At 39.3% G+C, this 23,130-nt stretch overlaps 1 protein-coding gene across 2 annotated transcripts in view; it reads left to right on the top strand.

Annotated features, from left to right (window-relative positions):
* The window catches only part of COL5A2 (collagen type V alpha 2 chain), a 99,116-nt gene that overhangs the window by 37,092 nt on the left and 38,894 nt on the right, over positions 1–23,130 (top strand). For both annotated transcript variants that reach the window (XM_039728752.1, XM_039728753.1), the window contains exons 2-7: positions 13,353–13,577; positions 15,007–15,020; positions 16,245–16,277; positions 17,084–17,116; positions 17,748–17,801; positions 21,370–21,480. In XM_039728752.1, the coding sequence (XP_039584686.1) occupies positions 13,353–13,577; positions 15,007–15,020; positions 16,245–16,277; positions 17,084–17,116; positions 17,748–17,801; positions 21,370–21,480 (470 nt within the window). The remainder of the gene's footprint in view (positions 1–13,352; positions 13,578–15,006; positions 15,021–16,244; positions 16,278–17,083; positions 17,117–17,747; positions 17,802–21,369; positions 21,481–23,130) is intronic.

The following is a 23,130-nucleotide window of genomic DNA, read 5'->3' as shown; positions in this document are numbered from 1 at the left end:
ACTCAGTGCTAAAGGCCTGCTGCTTGTGGGTGGTCTACGAGTATCAATTTGTTTTATTACATTCATCTAGTATGTGTTGCAACATTACTGAAAGCCTGAACTCTCACATGAAGTTTTGAAAGGAGCCAGGCAGAAAGCCCTCTCCCAAGGAGATGTTCGTTGTGTCAGCACTTCACATTTCCATCACTGCTCTCCTTAAGGCAGAAGTTACCTTGCACCTGAGGGCTGGTGAAAAGCTGTTTTGGAGCACTGGCTGTTCATTGAGTGTTTGGGAGGTCTGGGTGCAGCACACAGGTGAGGCAGCTCTGCCTGGGATGAGATACAGAGCTCGGTCTCGCTGCACCTACGATACAATCCTTGCTCAAATCTTGCCTCTGCCTTTGTGCAGATCAATTGTGTCTCTCTCATGTGTTGTAGCTCCACTGTGGGACACTCCTCCCTCAGAGTCCTCTGTATTGAGCACCGGTGTGCATCTTCAGTGGGCTGAAATTGTCACTTCTTAGGCCCTGCAGAGTATTTTATTTGAGAAAATTTGTTTGATTATAACAACCCTTTAATGAATTTGATTCCAAGCCTACCAACCTGGTAGGATTAGTGATAATGTAATATAGTGATGACATGTTTAGCCTGATTTGCAGAAAAGATTGTTGGCAGTAGCTGCATGAGGCTGTGTTAGCCCAGACCACCAGTGGAGAAGGAGTTAGTGAGGCAGGGCATTGGCAATCTTGCATTTCTTCACTAGTGTAAATAAATCTAGAAATTGGACACTGTGTTCTGGAGCGTGTCACAAACCTCTTTATGGATAGATGCCAGCTACTTCTAATCCTTTGGGATTTGTCCAGTAGGTGGGTATCTATGTGAAAAACAGCTCCTGATCAAGGGAGTGAAAGTCAAAATCTTCAGCTGGTGTTAACTGGAGCAGCTACAGATTTCTCAGAGCTGGCTCTTCAAATTAGCTGTGAATGCAACATATTTCCAGCCTTTTTCTTCAAGAAAAATGAGTAGTTCTGGTGGTAACCTTGATGAATGTAAAGTTCTAAAGCAGCTAAAAGATCAGATTTGTTTCAAAAGCTCTGTTAAGTCTGAAGTATAACATCCTTGACTGATTAATTGAATTGCAGTATCAGGCAGAGGAAAACACATTAATTTGCAGAGATGTTCCAGTCTTGCTTTACAATACAATGCAAGTAGTGACCCAGGCAATAAAGCCACCACTTAAAGGACTTGAACATAAATATCTTACAGGCTTTGAGGAACCAAGATAATGGTCTCACTTCTGTCCTTTGATGATAACAAGCATTGGCCTTTACTGTTACCTAGAGTGTATTCCAACATATTCAGTACTTTGCTGAACTGGATTAACATTTCTAAATTCACAGTAAAGGCAGTCAAACTATTGTCTATTTAAGGTGTCATGTTGTACTTCTTCTTTCAGAATTATCAATACCTAACAAGTCTTGTCGAGCAGCTCTTGAATGGGGAGTTGTAATGTTAAAGTGCCTTCTTGGTGTAACACTCAGATGTGTGAGGTGCTGAAGCAAGGCCAATAAGGCAGTCAAACTATTGTCTATTTAAAGTGTCATGTTGTACTTCTTCTTTCAGAAGAAAGGTATTATCAATACCTAACAAGTCTTGTCGAGCAGCTCTTGAATGGGGAGTTGTAATGTTAAAGTGCCTTCTTGGTGTAACACTCAGATGTGTGAGGTGCTGAAGCAAGGCCAATATATGGGTTTTCCTTAGGGAAAAGGTTTCGAAGAAAGAATTTGGGGTTTGAATGGAAAAGTTGAAGTGGAAGGGTTTTGTGGTTCAGAAAATGAAAATATGTAGGAACCTAAAAAGATAGGAAATGAGGGTGCTTTTTGAGGAAAAATAAGACCTCCAAAGACTCTGATGAGCTTGTGATAAGCTGGAGTTTATCTGAACCAAGCAAAACATTATTTGAGCTTCCCCAGGGAGTGATTCAAAAAATATTGCATAGATTTGATGAAGGGACTTGCATTATATTTGTATGCCAAACTGCTCTTTCAATCACAATATATTGTTTTAATGCAAAGCCAGCAAAAATTCCCTGTACAAGCAGAGCCCACAGGGCCCCAAAGTGGACCTCTATACTGTCTATGAAAGTCCTGAACTGTAAGGTTCAAACAAGTGGTTGAGCTGTTGTTATTTGTTGTTTGTATTGCAGTCTTAAATGCTGTGTGAAAGATGCAATTTGAGATGCATTTCTTGTACCACAGACAATCACTTCTAATGATCCCCTGCATTAGAGAGAAGAAAACAACAAACTATGCTGAAAGGTGTTTATAAGGATGTGATGCATCGTGAAATTTCAGTGCCTCTAAATGTAACACAATAATGCTTTACATGGGATTAAAGCCCACTGATGTTAATAAGTCTCTTTTGATGCCGTTTGCTCTGTCCCCAAAGGTTTATCATTTAATGGCACTGAAGACTTAAGTAAAACAAAGGCTGGTTTTCAGCTGGGCTTGTGCTAAATTCTTTCTTGAAACCTTTTCTCTAAGGAAAAAGCATGTATTTGTTTTACTTACTATTGTGTGAGTTTGGAGATGTCTAAACTAAGACACTTCCACTGTTAAACTGAGTCAAAGGTGTTGTGCAGGATTCCTGGCTTCCAGCTGGTGTTTTCCACTTCAGAGCCCAGTGTTTGGTCATGTTGGAGCCCAGTTTTGTGCCAGGGTTCCCTGTATGGATTATACTGGCGACTGAGCGCAGTGTAGGCCAAGTTTTGATGCCAGCAATGGGACATAGTCACACTGGAGTGCCCACATACCCTGGATTGTTCCCTAGGAGTGACCTCGAGCCTAATGCTTGAGTTGCATTCCTTAAACATGGATGCTTCTCTCGACCACACATAGGTTTCCATTCTTTTATAGAAATGCTTTATTTTCTCTTTTGTATTTTATGCATTTACATCAACCTAATTTCCAATCCTAGCTCTGCTTTGGGAGTTAAATGGTGCAACAAGATGTCAGTATTTGGAGTGCTTTGCTTTGGAAAAAAAATGTTACTGTAACTAGGATGCTGCCTCTTTGGGCTTTTAAAGGCTTATATCAAAGAAACAATAGTAGGGTAAAATTAAAAAGATCTGAAAAATGATGAAGTAGTTTTGAAAGGAGGAAGTAAGGGAAATACTAAATAGATTAAGTTCAAAGCAAACAGTAGCTGGAGGTGATGACGGCTGGTTTGTTTTAAACTAGGCATCCCTACTTGAATTTTAATTCATTCCAAACTTTTTAGTATGGATTATTTGCCTGACAAAGTTCATAATGCTTCCTCCCCGAAGTATGGAATGATGTCCAATGATCAGGAGCAGGACAGCCTGCAGAAAAGCCTTTCATTTCCTCTGTCCCAGAAACCATAATCCTGCAGCAGAGCTAAGTAATGGCTGGTATGTATCCATTTATCACTGCTATGCATCTAAATAACAGGGTGGATAGTATGTCTTCTTTGCTGACCTTTTTCTTTTTTCTCTTTTTTTTTCTTTTTTTAAACATTTGTATGGACCAAGAATTACAACAGTACCAAAGACAAATTAAAAATTAAATGGAAATAAATATATGTAATTTTATTCAGTGCATCATAACACAGAGTCTCCAGCTGACAAAGATACCTGTAGTTCTTCTTTCATGGGAATTTTTTTACAAAGTTAATGTTGCCATTTTGCACTGTTGCATCAAGGCAAAATAAGAAAGTGGATCTTGCTTAAAATTGCTTCTTAAATGTAATGAAGTTATGCAGCATTCTGCAAATGGAATGAGGACGTTCTTCACCTGACCTAGCTCTGTTCTTCTTCCAGTGGGATTTAAAGTACGTTGGTCTGCAAATATGAGTCTACTTGAAGTCATCCTTGTTGCATTGTACAATCACCAGCCTGTGCTAGAGGGGAAGCTGCTCTTAAATAGCTGAGTTTTCCCTTGCCAGCCTGGATGACTTGGGACAACCTTGAAAAGGTCTCATGACTCAGAAATGATGAAAAAGATGGAATTGGGTCAGGTCAGTGAAAACATTTTTCCTCAGATTGACTTAGATTTTTTTACAAGGCTTTTATTGGTGTGAGGTTCCCTCTAGCAAATCCCAGTGGGTTGTTTTTTTGACTGAAATAGGTGATTTCAAACATCCCGAGAATGAAAGAAAAGGTTTTCAAGTTACGTAGCTAATAAAAGGACTGTCCTTGGTATTTCAGTAAAGAAATGCTCTCCAACAAAAAATACCCTCAAAAAACCCACAACACACATTGTAGAAAAATTTCTGAGCAATGCTAATTGTCTTGCTTCTATATTCAGTCTTAAGTTTTTTTATCCCAAACCTTTATTGAAATGAGCTGAACCCTAGTCACTTGTTACTTACTAGCATTGTTTCTTTAATACACTGAAAGGAGGAAACTGCCTATTACTGCTATATCTGTAAGTCATAAATAAGTTTAACTCTCTCTTGGGCACGATGCACATCTAAATCCCTGTCTCTTCTCATGTACATGTGTGTGATTATCTTCAGGATTACACTTGAAAACAGGCTGCTCTTTTAGAACCTTCCTCTCTGATGCTGTGCAGAAAGTAGCCATGGTGCCCTGAGGGCTGCCAAAGTCTGTTCCATGTCAGCTTAGAACCAGAAGTCACTGACTGAGCTGTCTGAACTGTGGTAAAGGTAATGGTGGCAGAAAAGAAACAAGAGGCTTTGTTCCTGAAATATTTGCAGATTTTTTGCTTACCATTCTTCTTTTTTACTTTCATAGAGGCCCAGAATTTCAGCAAATGAATGGCTTTGCTGTACAAACAGCACATTATGAGTACAGCTTTCCAGCAATACCTTCCTACTCCACCCAAACACTGGGTAGTTTTCACTTCAGTTTGAAATGCAGATCCTGTTGGAATGCAAGGATTTTTAATTATGGAACTGAGTTTTCTTACTAATTACAAATCTTTATTTTTAGTTGAAAAAGAGGGTGATATTAGCCAGCAAGGATGCATTTAGGGGATTACAGGAGTCCATTTTGCAAACCACAATGTAGAATAGCTTTGTGGAAAAGGCAGCGTGTAATGATAGGTTGCTGTTGAACTTTGATGTCTATGGCTTCAAAGAATGAGGGTGTTTGGGCAGTAGCAAGTGTTTCTCTTAGATATAATAAGAAAAGACATCCATATGCATTTTGTGTGACTTCAAAAGAGCTAAATCCTGCAAAACAAGGAAGGCAAACCAGTTATTTTGCAGTTCATTGCTCTTTTACCAGTTAGACTCTGAGTGTTAGAGCATATGTGAAACTGGAACAGTGGAACTTGTAAGGTTTGGAATAGGTAGGCACAGAGAAGATCAGGCAGAATTAGGGGCTATTTATTTAATGCATTTCCCCCTTTCCATTGAATTGGTTAAATCTTACTGCCTTCTATGAGATGATTAGCGTGGTGCACAAGTGAAGCCACTGTTTTGATTCAGCAACACTTCTGACACCATCTCTCATAGCACCCATGGACAAACTGGGGAAGTACTCAGTATGGTACTGAACAGGCAGCTAACAAGGTGAATGATGAACTGGTGGGACTATTGAGTTCACAGAGCTGGCAATTCTGAGTCCAGCTGGTGGCTAGATCATGGTGACATTCCACAGGGATCAGTGCTGGGAACACCAAGAGATGGTTATTTTGGAACATGCCTGACACAGCGCAACCTTACCCGGCGTGGCTTGTTCCTTGGACCATAGGTTTCTGGCTGACTGGACAGCCAGGGTGGTTTCTTGTGAATTGTCCCTAGATTTATTAGAGGATTCCAAATGGGCTGTGAATGGAAATTGTGTCTTGCTGATAATGGCACAGGAAGTAGCTGAGAGAATTTTCTTCACAGCCAAAATGCATTATTTTTACTAAATCGCAGCGGTCCAAGTCTGCCTTTTGGAAAGACCAAAATCAAACATTTATGGATTCCAGAAAGGGAGCCAAAATAGACAGTAGAATAATATTACATTTTTACTGTAATCTTGCTATTTTAGACTTAAGTTTAGAAATATTATGTGCAGTTCATTATGTCCTGATCACATTTGCTTAAATTTCCAGTAGCAGCAAGTTGGGCAGGATTTCCACTGTTGGGGTGTGTTTGTTTTCAGAAGGTTTCAACCTCTTACAGTTTGGGAAATGTGCTAATTTTCAGGTTTAGTTTTGTTTTAGTTTTAAAGACAATTCCTGCATTGCTGAACTTGTGCGTGTTCAGCAGTGCCAAGCCCAGGCCCTGCCTCCACTGCCTGAAACGTGTTTGCTGTGTGTTCTCTTTGTGAGCTCCCCACCAAAAGAACCTGATGTTTCTCTGGGACCAGCCTGTCTTCATGCAAATGAAGTTATTCCTCTTAAAAATGTCATCCCGTAGTCAAGAATGTGCTCCAACATTTTGCTTATAAAATGGAATGATCTCTGTTGCCTCAAGCCTCTTTTGAGATAATAAACATAATAATTGCCCATGATAAGCACTTTGTTTAGGCTTTTTCTGCACTGAGTCAGCAGTAGCTGAACTGACTTTAACTACCTTGCATGACAAAGTCCAAGCAGAGCGTTTGCGGCCCTGTGGGCTCCAGCAGATACCAGGGACCCTGCTACTGACTTTGCCTTTTGACTGATTTGCTCCAACTGCTGAAATCTGCAGAAGTGTTTTCTCAGGCATGCCCTGAATGCCTCGCCATGACAGTCTCTGTGTTGCCTTGGACATTTGGAAGTAATTTTATTTCCCAGTCTATGCTGGAGGCTTGAATGTGGTCATCCAAGAGTACTTGTATAAGCACTGCTGGCATATCAGGCACTTCAGCTCCCTCCTTCACCCCGTTCTGCAGGCACCCAGCAATGTGTCCAGCCAGCCTACTTGTGAACTGAAGTAAAAATAGAGAAAAAGAAAGTTAAACATATTTACATCTAACCTTGTTCATGGGATAATTCTAATGAGTTAGTTTAACTGAGTGCTTTTGAAATAGACACGTCCAAGGCTGGTATAACCAAAAGGGAAGGACCAGTCTGACTAAACTTTGAGCAAGGTTGTTTCTGCACATTTTCCTGCCTTGTCTGGAGTGTTGACTCAACAAGGTTTGAGTCTTGTTCAGCAGCTCAGGACCAGTGAGGTTAAGATGTAGATACCACACCATGATTTGCTTTTTGGGAATTGAATAGTATAATAAACATTGGATAATGCTGTGGGACTGGTGAGAGAAAGCCTTTTCACTGGAAGGGATCCCAGTATTTTCTGCCTTTGTATTAAACATGTGTTGGATCTTGTAATAAAAACATTGTTCTTGATTGTTCTGTGTTGGAAATGAAACTTATCCATAAAAAGGCAAGCAAAACTTCTCTTTGCCCTGATGGAGACATAAATTCATGAACCAGTGAGAAAAAGGGGAAATAGGGACCACCAAACCAATTGTAGGGTAGTATTGACTCCATCCAAGTAAGTGTAGAAACAGTTGCATACTTCAGGTATTGATTTACAATTAATTTGGAGGTTTTAGAACGTATCCTAAGCATAGTTTTTCCTATTCAGTTTCCCCCATTCAGTCAAAATTGAAATCACAATGCTGAGCAGAAAACATATTGATTGATTGATTGATTTTTAATAGATTTATTTATTTATTTATTTAAGCACAGTTTGCTGGAAGAAACAAACCCCAGCTGCCAGGTCACACTAAGACAGTGCTTTACCTGAGACTTTATTTCTTCTCCCAAGCCAGGGTATATTGTTCTGCTGTTCCTTTCTGCTTGTGGACTGCTGTTTAGAGCTTGGAGGTTGGGTTTTCTTATTTGGAAAATATCTGAGGGTGAACACCCTCCCAGTCAGAAGCAACTGGCCAGATGCAGTGTATGGCTTTAGGAAGGCTTCATTGATGGTCATAGCAATTCCAACAATTAGTTAAGTCTCTTCTTGGGAGCTGACTTGCACCTACTGCTTCACAGTATTTATTCATACTTAATGGTAGTTGTGGTCTCTGCAGAGAAAGCAGTTCAGCCTGTAATTTTCCAGCTGAAAATACATATTTTAAAATTATCTACATTATTTAAGAGAATACCCTGGAACTTTTCTACTTCTGAAGTCTTGCAGCTCCTTGACTAGAGAGCTGAGCTCCTCAATCACATTAAAACTCTCTTGGACTTTAAAGCATTCAACACCTTTTATTCTGTGGAATGCTGTTAAAAAGGCTTATTAATTGTCAACTTTGCAAATTATCCCCTAGGATTTTTTTTAAGCAGGAACTCTGGAGGATGGATTAACTCTCCCCCACCTCTTTTCCTAAAAAGTTCTGATGAAATCTGAGTTCTTACAGGTTTGTGTTTTAAACTTTGTGCCCGTGTACATGTGCCAAGTTTCATGCAAGGGATCTGTTCTTACCCACTTTTTTACAAGGGAGGTGAGGCAATAACTTTGAATTCCCTTCTCTTCCTAAATGCTTATGTGCACAAAATTGGCAAAATTGTGCATAAATTCAATCTTTTATTAGTAAAGTATTCCAGGTTCATCCTCATATATGTAACTGTAAAGTACTTAGGTGAATTCTTTCTGTTAATCATTATTAACAAGAATTATTTCTGTACAACAAATGCAAAATATATTTTATACTTCTCAGCACTCTTGGAAACTGATTTTCAGAATAATTAATGTTTACATTATAATTTACAAGTCACAGTAATTATTTATATTAGTATTATAAATTATGTCTATTATTATTATGAAAGATAATACTTGCTTACTACTCAGGAAAAAACCCCATAAAATTTAAAAAAAAAAAGAAAAAAAATATGATTCTTATAGGAGTAAATGGTTTTTCCCATTGATTCAATGGGATCTGGATCAAGCCCTCCATGACTGTTGCAGCAGGCTGACTGTCAAACATTATTAATTCCAAGCTCCTCTTGTCCCTGTCCTGGCAGCTGTACACATGCACAGCATCTGCACAATGGTTGTTAGCACGTATATTGTCTTTCATGTTGATTTATTCTGCAATTCTGCTTTGTGAGTCAGCAGGAACAACTTTTGTAATTCATATCTCAAAACTCAAAGCTTTTCATTTTCTAGCTTTTTAAACTTTAAAACCACTGTATCTGTGTAATCTTATATTTCCCTATGCTTTTCACAAACTAGTATGAGGATAACAAAGAGAAGATGAGAAGACCCCTGTGCAAGCAGTTTTATTTCCAACCTTTTTTCATTAAATAACTGTACCCCTTCTGTTCCAGTCTTTTTATGTGAAACAATGCAAAAGAATTGGACTTTGGTTACACTATGCATCAAGAAGCCCATCCTGGCAGAGGAAAGCCTAAAACTGGCAGACTGCTTTCAGTACCAGTCATCATCTTTTTTGCTTTTGTTAGACTGTGTTCTCTACCACTGTAGGTCTGTCAGCCTCTAGATTCCTTTAATTAGCACATTTGGTAGGACCAGTAAAAATGTGATGAAATGGAGCTGCTTTGATGCCAAATCCTTTTCTTTTCCTTGTTTCCTCTATGACTCAATGCTGTTCATGTCTGCAGAAAACATTCATATATGCAGGTTTTGCCTGGGCCATTTATTTTCTTTAAGTAGGTCATTGAAAGATGTATTCCTGTTGTTCCTATACCTGCCATCACCTCAGCTGAGGTAGTGGTGGTTCACTGTTTCTGCTTTTTATGGTGCACATTTTTGTGGTGTCATTTTCCCTCTTTCTTTTCTGTCTTTTTTTCTTTCTGTTTGTTCTGCTTGGTTCCATGTCCAGGCCTTACTTTCCTTTTTCCATGTGCAAGATGGGAACGAGGCATCAGAGAAAGCAGTATGGGCACAATAATGTGAAGTAAGTAACTTTTAGCAACAAATGAAGCAGCAGTAAATTTTCAGGTGTTGATTTCAAAATGATGTGGTGAAAAATTGAAATGGTTTCATATGCTGTCTTCTAAAATCCTTTTCCTGCTGTTGGCTTGAGAATTAACCTTGAGAGAGATGTATCTGAAATGAAAACAAGCTCAGCACAAGCAGCCCAAAGCAGAGGAAGCCTTACTCACCTGGTCTGTGCACAACCTTTGACACTTGCTCATGATGACTGATGGACAGTGACGGCCATCTAGTGGCTGGCATGGCATGTTGGGTCCCCTGTCCCCTTCCTCCCCTCCCAGTAATTAATACAGCTTCAGTGGTGACACCAAACTGGGTATGGCAGTGCCTGGTGTGATTTTACTTGCGAGCTGCTGATGATAGTTTCTGTGTCTGAGGATCTGGTAAATTAGCTGTAACTAACAGTTTGACTGCTGATAAATTAGATCTTTAAAGTTAAACCCTACTGCAACACATACAGCAGAAAAAAATTGCATTTTACCTACTGTGCTTTGCATTGAAATCCTCTTTCTGAAGGTTGGCTGTTGTGTAAGCTCATGCATGAATGAGTCCTTAAATGTATCATTGGATGTCTCTCCTACCTTGCCTTTTATATTTGCAGACTGCTTTGAGACTCGGTGGGTTTGAATCCTGTCAGTTCTTTAGTCAGGTCCCATACCACCTAGAGTTGTACTTTTTTGTTGGTAAGGAATTGGTTAATGGCCTAGCAGATCCTTTTGCCTCATTAAAAATTTCCAAAGGTGCTTCTCAAGGCACTCAGCACCTTATGTTACAGCTATAGAGGTAGAAAGAACATGTGATCTATAAAGAGTTTGTAACTTGGTCTCTGTGATTAAAACAAACCTGCACATTTCCAAGCCAGAAAGGAAATGGTAGAATGATTTCCTTTGCTGCTCTGGGTGTAGCTGGATAACATGCTTGCAGTCCAGGCCTGGGAATAGAATGTCAAAATGTTCTTGTGAAATGAGCTGGCTTTGAAACAGCTGCCCTTTCCAGGTTACTCTTTGAGTGTAATGCAGTCACAGCAGAAAACAACCCCTAGGAGCACTGAATGTAATAAAAAAGATGTATTGTCTTGTTTTCTGACGAAATTACGAGGTGGTAGGTTTTTTGCTTTTGGTTTTGGATGTAAAAAAAAATATTTTTTTCATTGTCATCATATCTGCAATCTGATAGGGAAGCAGACTTCTTAGGAGCTTTCAGAAGTTGGTATGTGCTTTCCCCCCTGCCTTTGTCTGCCTCTTTCCCAGCCGCTGAGCAGGACCCAGGCAGAAGCTAGTCACCATCTGGCTCAGCTCCTATTTGCCAAAGCAGTTGCTATGTGGTTTATTTGAAGTTATGACAGAATGCTGACTTTGGGCTCAATAACTTAGAAATTTCATTTATGCAAACTGTTGCTCTTTTGAACAGCACAACGAGTTCTGTGGGTGATACGTTAAAGAAGACATAGACCATATGCCAGACATCTGGGGGGAAAAGGCTAAATATGTCAGACAGTGCATTATGTCATGCTCACAAGGGAGAAATGAGAAGAGTGGTTTCCAAAATACGATCTGCAGTTTGGAAAATGATTCTCACAGTGTCATAAATGGACTGTGCAGCACACTTGGTTGATGTCTTTACTTCACACTGAAAACATTTCCTCCCGAGCTTCTGCAGCACCTCTTTGAGTCATTTAGTCTGTTGGTGTGATAAAGCAGTTGAAGAGGAGCTGACCTGGTGAAAATTTCAATTTGAATTTGTGTTAAAAAGCTGTTAGTGATGGCAGGCAACAGTTAATGACACATCTGCTCCCTTTCTTCAAGCTTTGACTTTGATGGAGTAACTGGGCTTGAGATGAGGCACAAAGCTGAAGTTCCAAATCTGCTCGTATTTATTGCTTTGTAATTTTCTGTTTACATCTGGTTTAAATTAGGACAGAAATGTATGGAACAGTGAAATTGTCTTTGTGCTTAGAGCTGTTAATTTTTACACTAGTAACAGGTTTGCTTAAACAAACAATGGTTATTATGTTTGATTAGGCAGATGTGTCCTGTGTATATAATTGACTCTACTCCCAGTCTTGTATCAGTTAGAAATTAGACCTGTTTGGGAACTTTCAGTAGTGGTTTTAACTAGATTGTCCAATTTCAAAGATATTTTGGATAGGAGGGATTTCTGTGGTCAGATGGAGCTCCCACCCACGTAAGATCAGTCTTCTCTGCAGCATCTCAGGGGTCAAGAGAATAATTTTTCGACTGTGAGTGACAGCTTTGCCGTGTGTGACTCAGACACTGTCTTGGCACTGGCATTCTTGGTTTGCAAGTTGTGACACGTGGTCTGTGAACAGCCTGGGGACGGTTCTTTTGCAGCTGCTTGCTCCTTTAGGGGATGAAATATTCATTAGGACAAAATGAAAAAGTCCTTTTTGCTGCTAGGGCATTCTGTGAAATGTTGTATACACAAGCAAAACTTTCTACATTACTTGTTTTTTGGACTCTTTCTCAGATATATTTTAATTTTAGGAGAAGATACTGAGATATACTCACCTCATGATTAAAAAAAATCCAAACATATCCAATGTGTTTAGTTACAAAGTAGGAATAAAACAACGGCAAAGACTTATATATGGTAAAATAGTACAAATGTAAGTGTGATTGTGTGAATAAGTAAATAGAGAGGATGTATGCATACAGTCAGTCCATACTGTCCCTGTATAAATGGTGACAAAGGATGGTCTTTCATATATGGTTAAAATATCCAAGAGGTATTTGTATGTAGTTAAGATATTGGCAGTACTGTGTGTGTGTTGGGTTAATCATGTGAGGCCATGGCCAGATTATAAAAACTGGACATGAATCATGTGAGGAGCGTCTTGTTACTCAGCTGGAGACCCTGCTGCAAATATCACTGCAGTGGGTGCTGCTGTTGCCTCTGGACAGAGGCTGGCTGTCCTCTTTGGAAGATTTGGTTCTCAGTGCTGATATTCTCCCACACCAATAAATAAACCTCACCCAATAAATGCATTGAGGTTTTTTTTCTTTTTTTCTTTCCCCCACTGCTGCAGGGTCTGTTGAGCCCTGTCCCATCTGGCTGCATAGGCCAGCAGGGAGCAAGCAGCCTGTGCTGTTCCAGACAGAAGACACAGGTTCTTGTCCCCAGTCAGACCTCTGCAATGTGCTGTGCTCAGCACTTACACAGAGCAGGGAATTGGCAGGAGCTCCTCAGGACAGAGGTGACACCCCACTGAGCAGAATGACATCCAAAGACTCATGAGGCAAAGTTCCTTTGGTAGTGTGGGGAAACTGGAGCCTCTATTTTACTTCTTTCTGATCAAGAAGTAAGGTGGTAAAAGAAGAAAGACACATCTCTTAAAAGTCCTTAACATCAGCTTTAGCTATGCTGGTGTGTTGTTTTCTCGGTGTATACAATGCTGCTTCTCATCTCCAGATGTGCTTTTTCCTTGTCCAGTCCCATTCCTTTAGTTTCATGGTTGGAAAATGTGTTGTATATTCTCTCCTCTGTTCCAGGAGAAGACGGTGAAGAAATAGCCTGCACTCAGAATGGACAGATGTACCTGAACAGGGATATTTGGAAGCCCTCACCGTGCCAAATCTGTGTCTGTGACAATGGAGCCATTCTTTGCGATGAAATCCAGTGTCAAGACCTGCTGGAGTGTGAGAACCCCCAGGTGCCTCCGGGAGAGTGCTGTCCTGTGTGTCCCCATACACCACGGGACTTTGACCCCACCATAGGTAAGAGCCTTTTCTAGTTTGAAAGGAGAGACTGCCCAAAGAACTAGGAACCTTGTGATACTGAAGTTCCTAATGCTATTTTTATGGTGAAAATTTAAGTCTGAAAATAGTAAATACTTTGCTGTTTTTCATCCCTCTTGGGCTGCCCCATAGCTGACTCAAAACAGTTTGCTTTGGACTATGAGTCTCATATAAGCTCAAATGGCTTTACAGATAAAAGGTTGATATGAAATCTGTCTTGACATTTTGAGGAAGCTGAATTCTGGCTTCTTTTTGTGGTTCATCTGAAACGGAAAGATAAATATATATAATAAACATATTGAGATATATATATATATAAAATACATAACTGTATAAAATAAGTGTTTTCTTTCAAATGGTCAATTCAGAGACCCTCTAATAAATGTAAACTGAGTAAATGTAAAATGTTTCCCCAAAGTGCAAACATCCTTTTGTGAGATACAAAAGAAGCATGGAGCATTACTGACTCCCTGTTTGCATATTTTCTATTATATACCTTGAAGATTAAGTCTTTCCTTCCTGAAGAGACTTGGATAAAGGAATCCACCATCAGTTTTCTTAAAAGAAAATTGTTCACCTTGAAATTAAAGCTACATAATACTGTGTATTGAATTATTAGAGCTACATTCAATGCATAATAATTAATTTCTTCAGGAGATATAATTGCTGTTGATCAGCTTAATATTGAACAAAGCAGAGATAAAGACAAAAGCAGGGACTTTTGTAATTGAGCAGTGGAGCAAGATGTAGTGAGCATTAATAAATAGATGGTGCATCCTGCTCTGGTTTGGGAGCCATTGGGCCGACATCAGCAGAGTACACCCAGCAAATATAAAAGCAGTGTGGATACATTCCCAAATTCCTTATTTGAGGCATTTATAAAATATTCTTCTGAAGGATTTTTGTGGGCATGAGTGTGGCTATATGTCTATGAGTACCTGCCCATGGTAGTGCAGGTGCTTTCTTCAAAAAAAAAGGCCAAAAATCCCTCTGTAAACTCTGTCTTCTGAAAAATACCATGTAATATGTTGTGGATCCATCAACAGTTATTGTTGGAGTCAGTAATAAAGCTTCCCTTGACTTTCTGTCAGTCATCTTGCCAGCATCTGACAATCTGACAAGTTACTCTGCTTTCCCAAAGTGTTTTTTGTTACTATGTGCACTGAGAAAAAAGGCTGAGAATTAGAGGATATTTTTGCACAGTGTTGTGATTCCTCATACCTGAGCCAGGGAGTATGTGTGTCCCTGGGAGCTCTCCCAGCTCCCTGTAGGAAATGCACCATCCCCTCTGCCTCCAGGATCAGGGGTGGCTCTAGCTGCAACACCTTCACTCAACTCTTATTGTATTCTGTCTCTCAGAGTAAAATCACTAATTTCTTCTCTTTTCTTCTTTTGTCCTTTCTCATAGGTAGAGGAAGAAAGGTAAGATTTTCTTTGTTCTTTTTAAATGTATTACTACCCTTAGAAGAGTCCCATGCATCTCCTTGAAGCATATCACAAAAGATACACATAATCTCTCTTAAAAACATGTAGTTCTTTCTCTTGGCCTTCCTTGGTGGCTAAGGAGATTGCAGTCCACATGAAAAAAATGTTGGGATGCTGGCAGAAATCCTGATCTTAATGTAGAGAATCCCCTGGCCGAAAAACCCTGCTGTCTGCATCAAAGGAATTCCAGTTGGAGTAGTTTGGTTGTGTCACCTCTAGCAGTGCCATAGGCTGAGGGAAGGGACCATTCTGTCACTAGGTGCTGAACTGTTAAAGCTTGCAGCTGGTTTTTGTGCTGAGGCTGAGCTGCCCAGTGGGCAGGAGGTGGCCCTGGAATCCAGTGTCCTTGCCCAGAGCTTACAGAAGAAATGAGAAGGCATTCCCTTAAATAGGCTTCTAAGATCATAAGCAACTGCGGAAATAATTGAAATAACTTTTAGGTGATCACCAAAACTGAGTACTCTATGCAGAAGTAGTTTAAGAAAACTAAGGTGGGTGCACTGTACCCACCTTTGTAGTTTTTACTTCATAAGCAAGGAAGGAAATTTTTTATCTTTGCAAAGTCCTCCTTTTTTTCTTAAAAAACCAGTTACCACTGGTAGTTCTAAACCCAGTTATTTGATGTAATCATTGTCAACACATTCAGCTCAAAGAAAAGTCAATTGTCAATTGCTGTTGTACTTTACTCTGAAGCTATGCAATATCATTGTATCATAACCTGTCCCTAGGCTGCAAATGGATTTCTATATCCGTGGATTTGATGATATGTATTTTAATTTAGTATCTTGAAGATACGGAATCTAAATGCTGCTCTAGGCTCTGTATTTCACACGAATCAAATCATCCAACAACAGAGCTCCAGTGTATTTTCTAGCACTAGTTCTAACAGAAAAGTTTAGATTTTTTAGTTTAATTTTTCTTTCAGACAGTATGTTTTGCACTAGAGGTTAATGTTAATTTATAGCCTTCATTTAATCAGTGTCCATAGTCATTAAAACAATATGGATTATTTGCCACAGGTTCTTTAATTTAGTCTTCTTGTATTTTTAAGGAAGCCTTACTTCTATCACATTACAGGGATGGTATTGGTGAAACTGGTACTGGTAATTGTACTTGCACTTCTTTTCTGGCATCTGATGTTTTGCTATCTTTTTCCTACAGGGACAAAAAGGAGAACCTGGAATAGTGCCACCTGTAAGTCAGTATTTTCTTCATCCATCAGCACACACTAGAAGTGCATGTATTAGTGCTTTAAAGGAGAATTTCAGTAATGAAGCAAATACAACAAAACCATACAGCCTAGGAATGAAAGGAGTGGAATCAAGTATGCTGTTTCACATATGTGACATCAGACATTCCTGTTAGTCCTTCTGCCATAATCTTTATTTTTATGGTTAGATTTTTGTAGAAGTGTAATTGGTAAATTAGGATCCAGAAAGAGGTGAAATAAAATTTCATTATATATTTATTCCTTTCCAGTGTGAAGACAAACAGATTTAAATAATCAATAATTTGAGCCTAAATAATTGTAATTCATTTAATCATTTAATCTTTTTTTAGAGGAGCATTGATATTTCTAAGATTTTGCTCATGTTGCTAATAAAAAGACTCCAAACTAGAAAAAGATAACTAGTGGAAATATTTACTACTTTTTTCCCCCTTTCCCTAAGTAATCAATAATTTGAGCCTAAATAATTAATTAATTTATAATAATTAAATAAATAATTAATTCATTTAATAATTTAATCTTTTTTTAGAGGAGCAGTGATATTTCTAAGATTTTGCTCATGTTGCTAATAAAAAGACTCCAAACTAGAAAAAGATAACTAGTGGAAATATTTACTACTTTTTTCCCCCTTTCCCTAAGAAGACTTTTATCTTGCTCGGTACTTTAGTGTCCTGCCTTGCTCTTTGCTTTTCAATAACTGATTTTCTGTAGGGCAGTCAGGACAGACGCACCCACGACATGTGGTGACTTTAATTTATGTTCCCTGCTCTAGGTTTCAGGCATACGAGGCCGCCCGGGACCAGCCGTGAGTACTTTTTGATCTTCTGCTTCTCTGATGAGGCATCTGCCACTTCCTGCCATGCCTGGTTTGAGTTGGGAGGGTGATGTGAAGGAGGATTCTTCTACGCCTCAGTGGGTGCTATCTGCAGAGCCACTGGCTTTGAGGAGACAAGAATATGATGGGATGTTTTTCCCAGTGTCAGGGCAGCCTGTGCCTGAGTGAGTGGATTGTAGCACATGGACATCTGAGGTCTTAGTGCCAGGTGGATGCTGGGGAATGCCTTTCCAGCATGGACCAAGCAGGAGCAGGAGGAGCTGTAGGATGCTTTGTGCTGTGGCTGAGAACAGAGCAGTGCTGGACTAACAGGGAGGGTGTCTCAAACCCAGCATTCAGAAAACCTTTGCTGGATTAACCTGTGCAGCACATGAGAGATTAAGATTTTGTAGATCTCTGCATCATAGTTTTACTCCTTTCAGGCAATGTCCAGCTGAGAAGAAATATTAAATACTTGGTTATTATTGCTGTTGTCTTCATGATGATGTAGAAAAAATTACAGAAATTAATTTTCAAATAAGCATTGGATTTCATATTTGTAGAGCAGTATTAATCATTAGGTAGTTTAAAAGAGACTTAATATTTCTGGTCTTTCTTTTAGGGACCTCCAGGCTCACAAGGTCCACGAGGAGAACGAGGACCAAAGGGAAGACCTGTAAGTTATTAAAGTGCTCAGAAATAAAGTACCTGAAGCAACCTCAAAAGATTAAATGGCTTTAAACTGTCTCTATGTCTTCTAGAGTTACCAAAACTGTCCTCGTATTTTCCAGGAATCAGGTAACAAAGAGCAAACATTTGTACTTCATCATTGCTGGGGTAGATTGAAACCTGAATGTTTTGAGAAATGGACAGAGGTTTAGCAGTAATTCCACCAAAGCCATACTTTCTCAACAAACACTCTCAGACAGAACTAGAACATCACGTTCCCTTGATTAGAACTCGATGTCTGTTTGCTGATGACTGCTGTCACTGCAGCAGAAGCAGTGTGAGCTGTGTGGCTCAGAGCACTGCAGAAAAGACAAAGCTCAGAAGTTAGCAGGAGTTAATATGTGACTACATTTTTTGGTATGCTGGTGAATAATGTAACCAGGATTGCTCAGTGGAAATAAAGACTTCATAAGGGAATTTCGGTGTCTGCATGTGGAGAACCACAGAAAGGCCAAAAAGGAGTGTTTGAAAGTACCCCAGATGACACGTTCCTTTTTAAAAAGCTAGGTTGAAGGGCAGAAGCTGCTAAAAGCAGATTTGAGAGTCAAATCATTGTAATTTCAATGTGGATATTTTCCTAGCCCTCAGGAGAGAGCAAGCCAATGCTGAGGTTAGGCATAACCCGGACTCCCTTGCCCTGTTCCCAGTGTGTGCCTGTTCTCTGTAGATGGTCATGACGTTGTTAAAGCAGTGCAGGAAGTGTGCAGTCTCTTTGAGGTGCTTGCCAAGCCATTGCTGCTCTTCAGATCTCCAGAAGACATCTGTCAGATGATTAATGGAACTCTGGGAGTCGTTGTGCAGTCTTGGGGTGCACAGAGAGATCTTGACAGACATCTGTCAGAAGAATGAGTATCAAAATGCTTAATGGAACTCTGGGAGTCGTTGTGCAGTCTTGGGGTGCACAGAGAGATCTTGACCTGTGTTTTCTAAGTGAGGCTGTGTCTGAAGTGCTCTCCTACAATGTGCAATATTGCCAATGAGATGCGAAATAAATTCTGATTCCCTGCCATGCATCCCTTGTGTCTCTACGGAGTGGTTCCACAAGCACCTAAAATCCCAAAAGGCTGTAAATGGCTTTGAGTCCTTTGACACAGGTTAACAAAGGATTGAGAAGCAGTCAGCTCCTTTGCAAATGTTCCATCAGAGGTTCTGATGAGCTGTGTGTATGCCAGGCTTTGGGTCTGAGACCAAGAGCACTGCTCTCAGAGACACACTGACTTCTAGTGCAGGGGGTTTATTTTTACTTGTGGAAAAGAAATGTTAGCTCACACCTGCAGTTTATATTATGAAAAAAAAACCAACCCTCATGGAGCAGATAATCTTGTACAGATTGCCCTTGTAATTTAATCTGGATAAATACATTACTGATTGAGGACGTTACTAATGCACTAAGCACATTTCCAAGCTGTTTAGTTATTTCTTCAGATTGTTTTTTGTTGTTCTTTAAAGTCAGGCTCCTGCTGACTAGTGAGCAGAGAGAACTCAACCTTGCTGTGGATCTCCACCTTTTACAAAAGCAGGACCCTTGGATATTAAGTGAATTCAGTAGTATTAGCATATGTTTTACACCATATTCTTTGTTAGTGTAACAGTGAGAGACAGCTAGGGAATAGTATGGCTGCATTTGCAGAATGCATCTAGGGACAGGGAGTTTTGGACCATGATGATATTTTGGTTGTTAAAAAATGGTCTTTGGAGGATGGAAAATAAACTTGGACATCCTCAGAACCATTCATATGTTTTTCTTTCCATGTGGATTTACACTCAATTTTACTTACAGTAGCAGTTTAAGTAAATAGAATTTGGGAGTGTCCTACCGTGAGCTGCTTTTTCCTTTGATTTTATTATAGGCAAAACCTTTAATTGTTTCCTGACCAGCAGCAGCAGTGGGCCAGAATGAGAAAATTGTGTTTAAATGGTGCCACCTCGTGGCACTTGTGAGAATATTTTTCCTCCTTTTTTCTTCTTCTTTTTGTTTTTTTTTTCCTAAACCTTACTGACTTGAACTGGTGAAAAATGAAAGGGCTTTTTTCTATACATATAAACCTATAAATGCTGTAAAAGAAATCAATTGTAATCAATATTTTATTAAAAACCCACCAGATTGGTTATATACCACTAGCTACCTACAAATACAAACATGCATTTTGATGACTTTTTGGTATTGAGGTATGCAGTTGCATTTTTGCTCTTGTAGCAGCTTGAGTTTTGGTGATTAAAAAGTAATTTCTAAAAAGAATTTTAAAAAGACCTTTTTCTCTATTAGATTTTGTTAAGGTGTCTTGTGTGGGTATTGAAAATTGGCAAAGACATAGACTTGCCAAATGCTTTATAGCCAGCTATCGTTTTGTGGGTTTTTTTTTTCTGTAATGCTTAGCTCTGTTTTCTTTTTGTTTTGAGGACAAACAAATAAGGTATCTCATTCTTTTCCTCCTGGGGACTGTAAGCACTTTTAGGTTTGGCAGTGTGTACTTGTGTTTATAACTGATATATTTAAGAATGAAGTTTTGTGCTGAAACCTTCTCTTCCATCCAACATGCACAGACCTTTTCATTTGTTCAGAATGCCATCTATTCACTGCTCCTTCTGTGAGCCATACTAGTTCAAACCATACCACTTCAGACATAAATTCCCCTGAAATGTGTTGCAGACACAGCCCTCACCTCATGGAAATCCCAGCAATCTGTGTGTTAATTGTGTTTGAAAACATGACTCAGTGAGCCAAGCTTTTGAAATTTTATGTTTAAGGATCCTTAAAATGGAAGAGCTCATTACATAGTCTAAAACTTTTCATTGCCTTGGTCAAGCATTTTATTCCAATGAAGAAAGTAGTAACAAGCACTTTAAAGTCTGTATTTATTATTGAAGTGTGTCTGTATTGGTCCCATTACTACTCATTTTGTTCAACTAATGTTTTATTAGCTGCCTCCGTATTTAATTTTAGTTCTTATATGAGTTTAGGAATTAAAAAGTGGGAGCCACGTTAAAATGAGAGCCACAGGATGGGCTCTAACCTATTCTGTAAATACTAGCTAGAGGTGACTTCAACACCAGGTAACTTTCCCTCCATTTCTGGCATTATTGTGTTGAGAATTCAACAGTTCTATGAACTGGCTAAACCATTCATGGTGAGAAGTAGGCTATGTTTCCTAAGCCTCCGTGTATATTTACACTTATCTGAGCTGTATTCATTTTAGAAGTGAATTAACTTCATTCTATACAGTGTGCAAAGCCAAAGAGTTTTTCAGGAATAGTGTACTCTAGTATGGAATGTTACGAAGCATGAGTTTCTAAAAAAGCCTGTGACAGAAATTACTGCAGTTTACTTAAGTGTTGGATTCATGATAAATTTCAGTCAGTGCTTCCAACCTGGAGATGGGAACTTTAGGGATGCTGTTTGTTTGAAGATCTTTCTGTAGAAATGCAGATTTATCCCAAAGAGGCAGATGTTTCCCAGTTAAAATTATTTCAGTGAATACCTTTGCAAACTGCTGGCATTCCTTATTTTTTTATAGGGTCCTCGTGGTCCTCAAGGGATTGATGGGGAACCTGGTATCCCTGGCCAGCCTGGTGACCCTGGTCCTCCAGGGCATCCCACTCACCCAGGACCAGATGGAATAAGCAGGGTAAGTTGTACATTTGCTCTAGCTCAAAGTGGAGTGTTGGACCAGATCCACGTGATATAAACAGTGACTTTCCGTTGGTTCCATGACCATGGAACTCTATGCCCACACTTCCTGTCTCCCAGTCATGAGGGGCAGCAGCTAGTGGCACTGAACATTCTGCCAAAAAACTAGGACAAGTTCAATGTGAGAAACCTGGGAAAGGATGCACCTTTCACAGCATCTAGCAAAGCCAAACTGCCCTAATCTAGAACCACCACAAGGGCTCTTTTACTTCCACCAGCCAAGGGATGTGAGCAATAGTACAGAGGAAATTAGTGCACCAAATTAGGAATATAGAGAAGTGAAAATTAAGATAAATGAATTATAACTAACTAATGAGAGAAACTAAAATGTGATTGATAATACTTCTTGCTGGAAGTATTCAGACAAACACTGAGAAGATTGAGAAATTGTGAAAGCAATGCTAACCAGCCTTATAGATACAGACAAGGTATTCTGCAAAACTTTTTTCTCCTCCTCCTTCTATTGGATACTAATTATGGTTGATAATTAAATATTTTAATTTGTCAAGTGTATTCAGTTACACATTTATTGCTGTTTGGACACCTGTTATGATTCCTCATTCCAATGTTCCTGAGATGTTACTGAAAACAATAGTTACAGTGACAGAAATCTGCAATATTCATGTTAGGCCAATAGCTTGCAACTTTGGGCAGCATTTCATGACCTAGACACATTTCCCAACAGTTCTGAATCCAGCAGACTCAGCCCAAGTAAATATCTTCAGCACACAGGAATCTCTTAGAATCACAGAAGCACCAGAATGGATGCTAGGCTCTTATCCTACATAGAATTCCACAGAAAATATGGAAGAAAGGTGTGGCTGGAAATCTAACTAATTTTTTGTTTGTATTCCTGTCTCTGACCTCAGGCAGTCTCCAGCCTTTAGAAGATGTGTTTGGGGACCAATATAATGAGGAACTAACTGTAAATGTTGGGAGATTTGAATCTGTGTTTGAGCTGTTGCTTGTTCTCAGCCACTGTAAGCTCTGGCCTGCTGTGAATGAGGCTCTGGCTCTGAATGAAGCAAAATAAAGCTGTTCATTTCAACTATTTGCTTGCATAAGAAGGAGGGCACTGAAGTTTCTCCCCTCTCTAGCTCATTGGTTTCTGTTAATTGATAGGAAGAGCAGTGGCTTTCAGCTTTGCTGGATAAGGGCAAGATGCATAACAATTCTAATTTCTCATCATGAAATCAGTTACATTTCCATTAATCTTAAGATATTTCTGAACTTGAAGCATGATAAGTGAAAAAAAAGGAAGACTTAGAAGACATGAAGAAATATGGCAGTTTTGGTCTAGATTTGTTACTCATGAAAAAACGTAATTAATTTAGTGGGAGGCTTTCCTCTTTTTTGGTAATTTTATACTTGTTTAATATTAACGTGGAAATAGAATAATAAGCATATAATGTCTTCATGTGGTCTTTGAAGCGTTAAACACCTCAAATTTACAGGAGAGACCATTTTGGTTTAGTGTTTAAACCAAGGATTGAGCTGTTATCACTGCAAAAGCAAGGTAAATGATGAAGATGTGATTGCATGGATTTTTGCCTTACAAACAATCACAATGACTTACAGCTAAAATCAC

The sequence above is a fragment of the Passer montanus genome, unplaced genomic scaffold (assembly GCF_014805655.1).
Source record: "Passer montanus isolate IOZ18808 unplaced genomic scaffold, ASM1480565v1 scaffold66, whole genome shotgun sequence".
Classification (NCBI taxonomy): Eukaryota; Metazoa; Chordata; class Aves; order Passeriformes; family Passeridae; genus Passer; species Passer montanus.
This window is presented reverse-complemented; position numbering and strand designations above follow the sequence as displayed.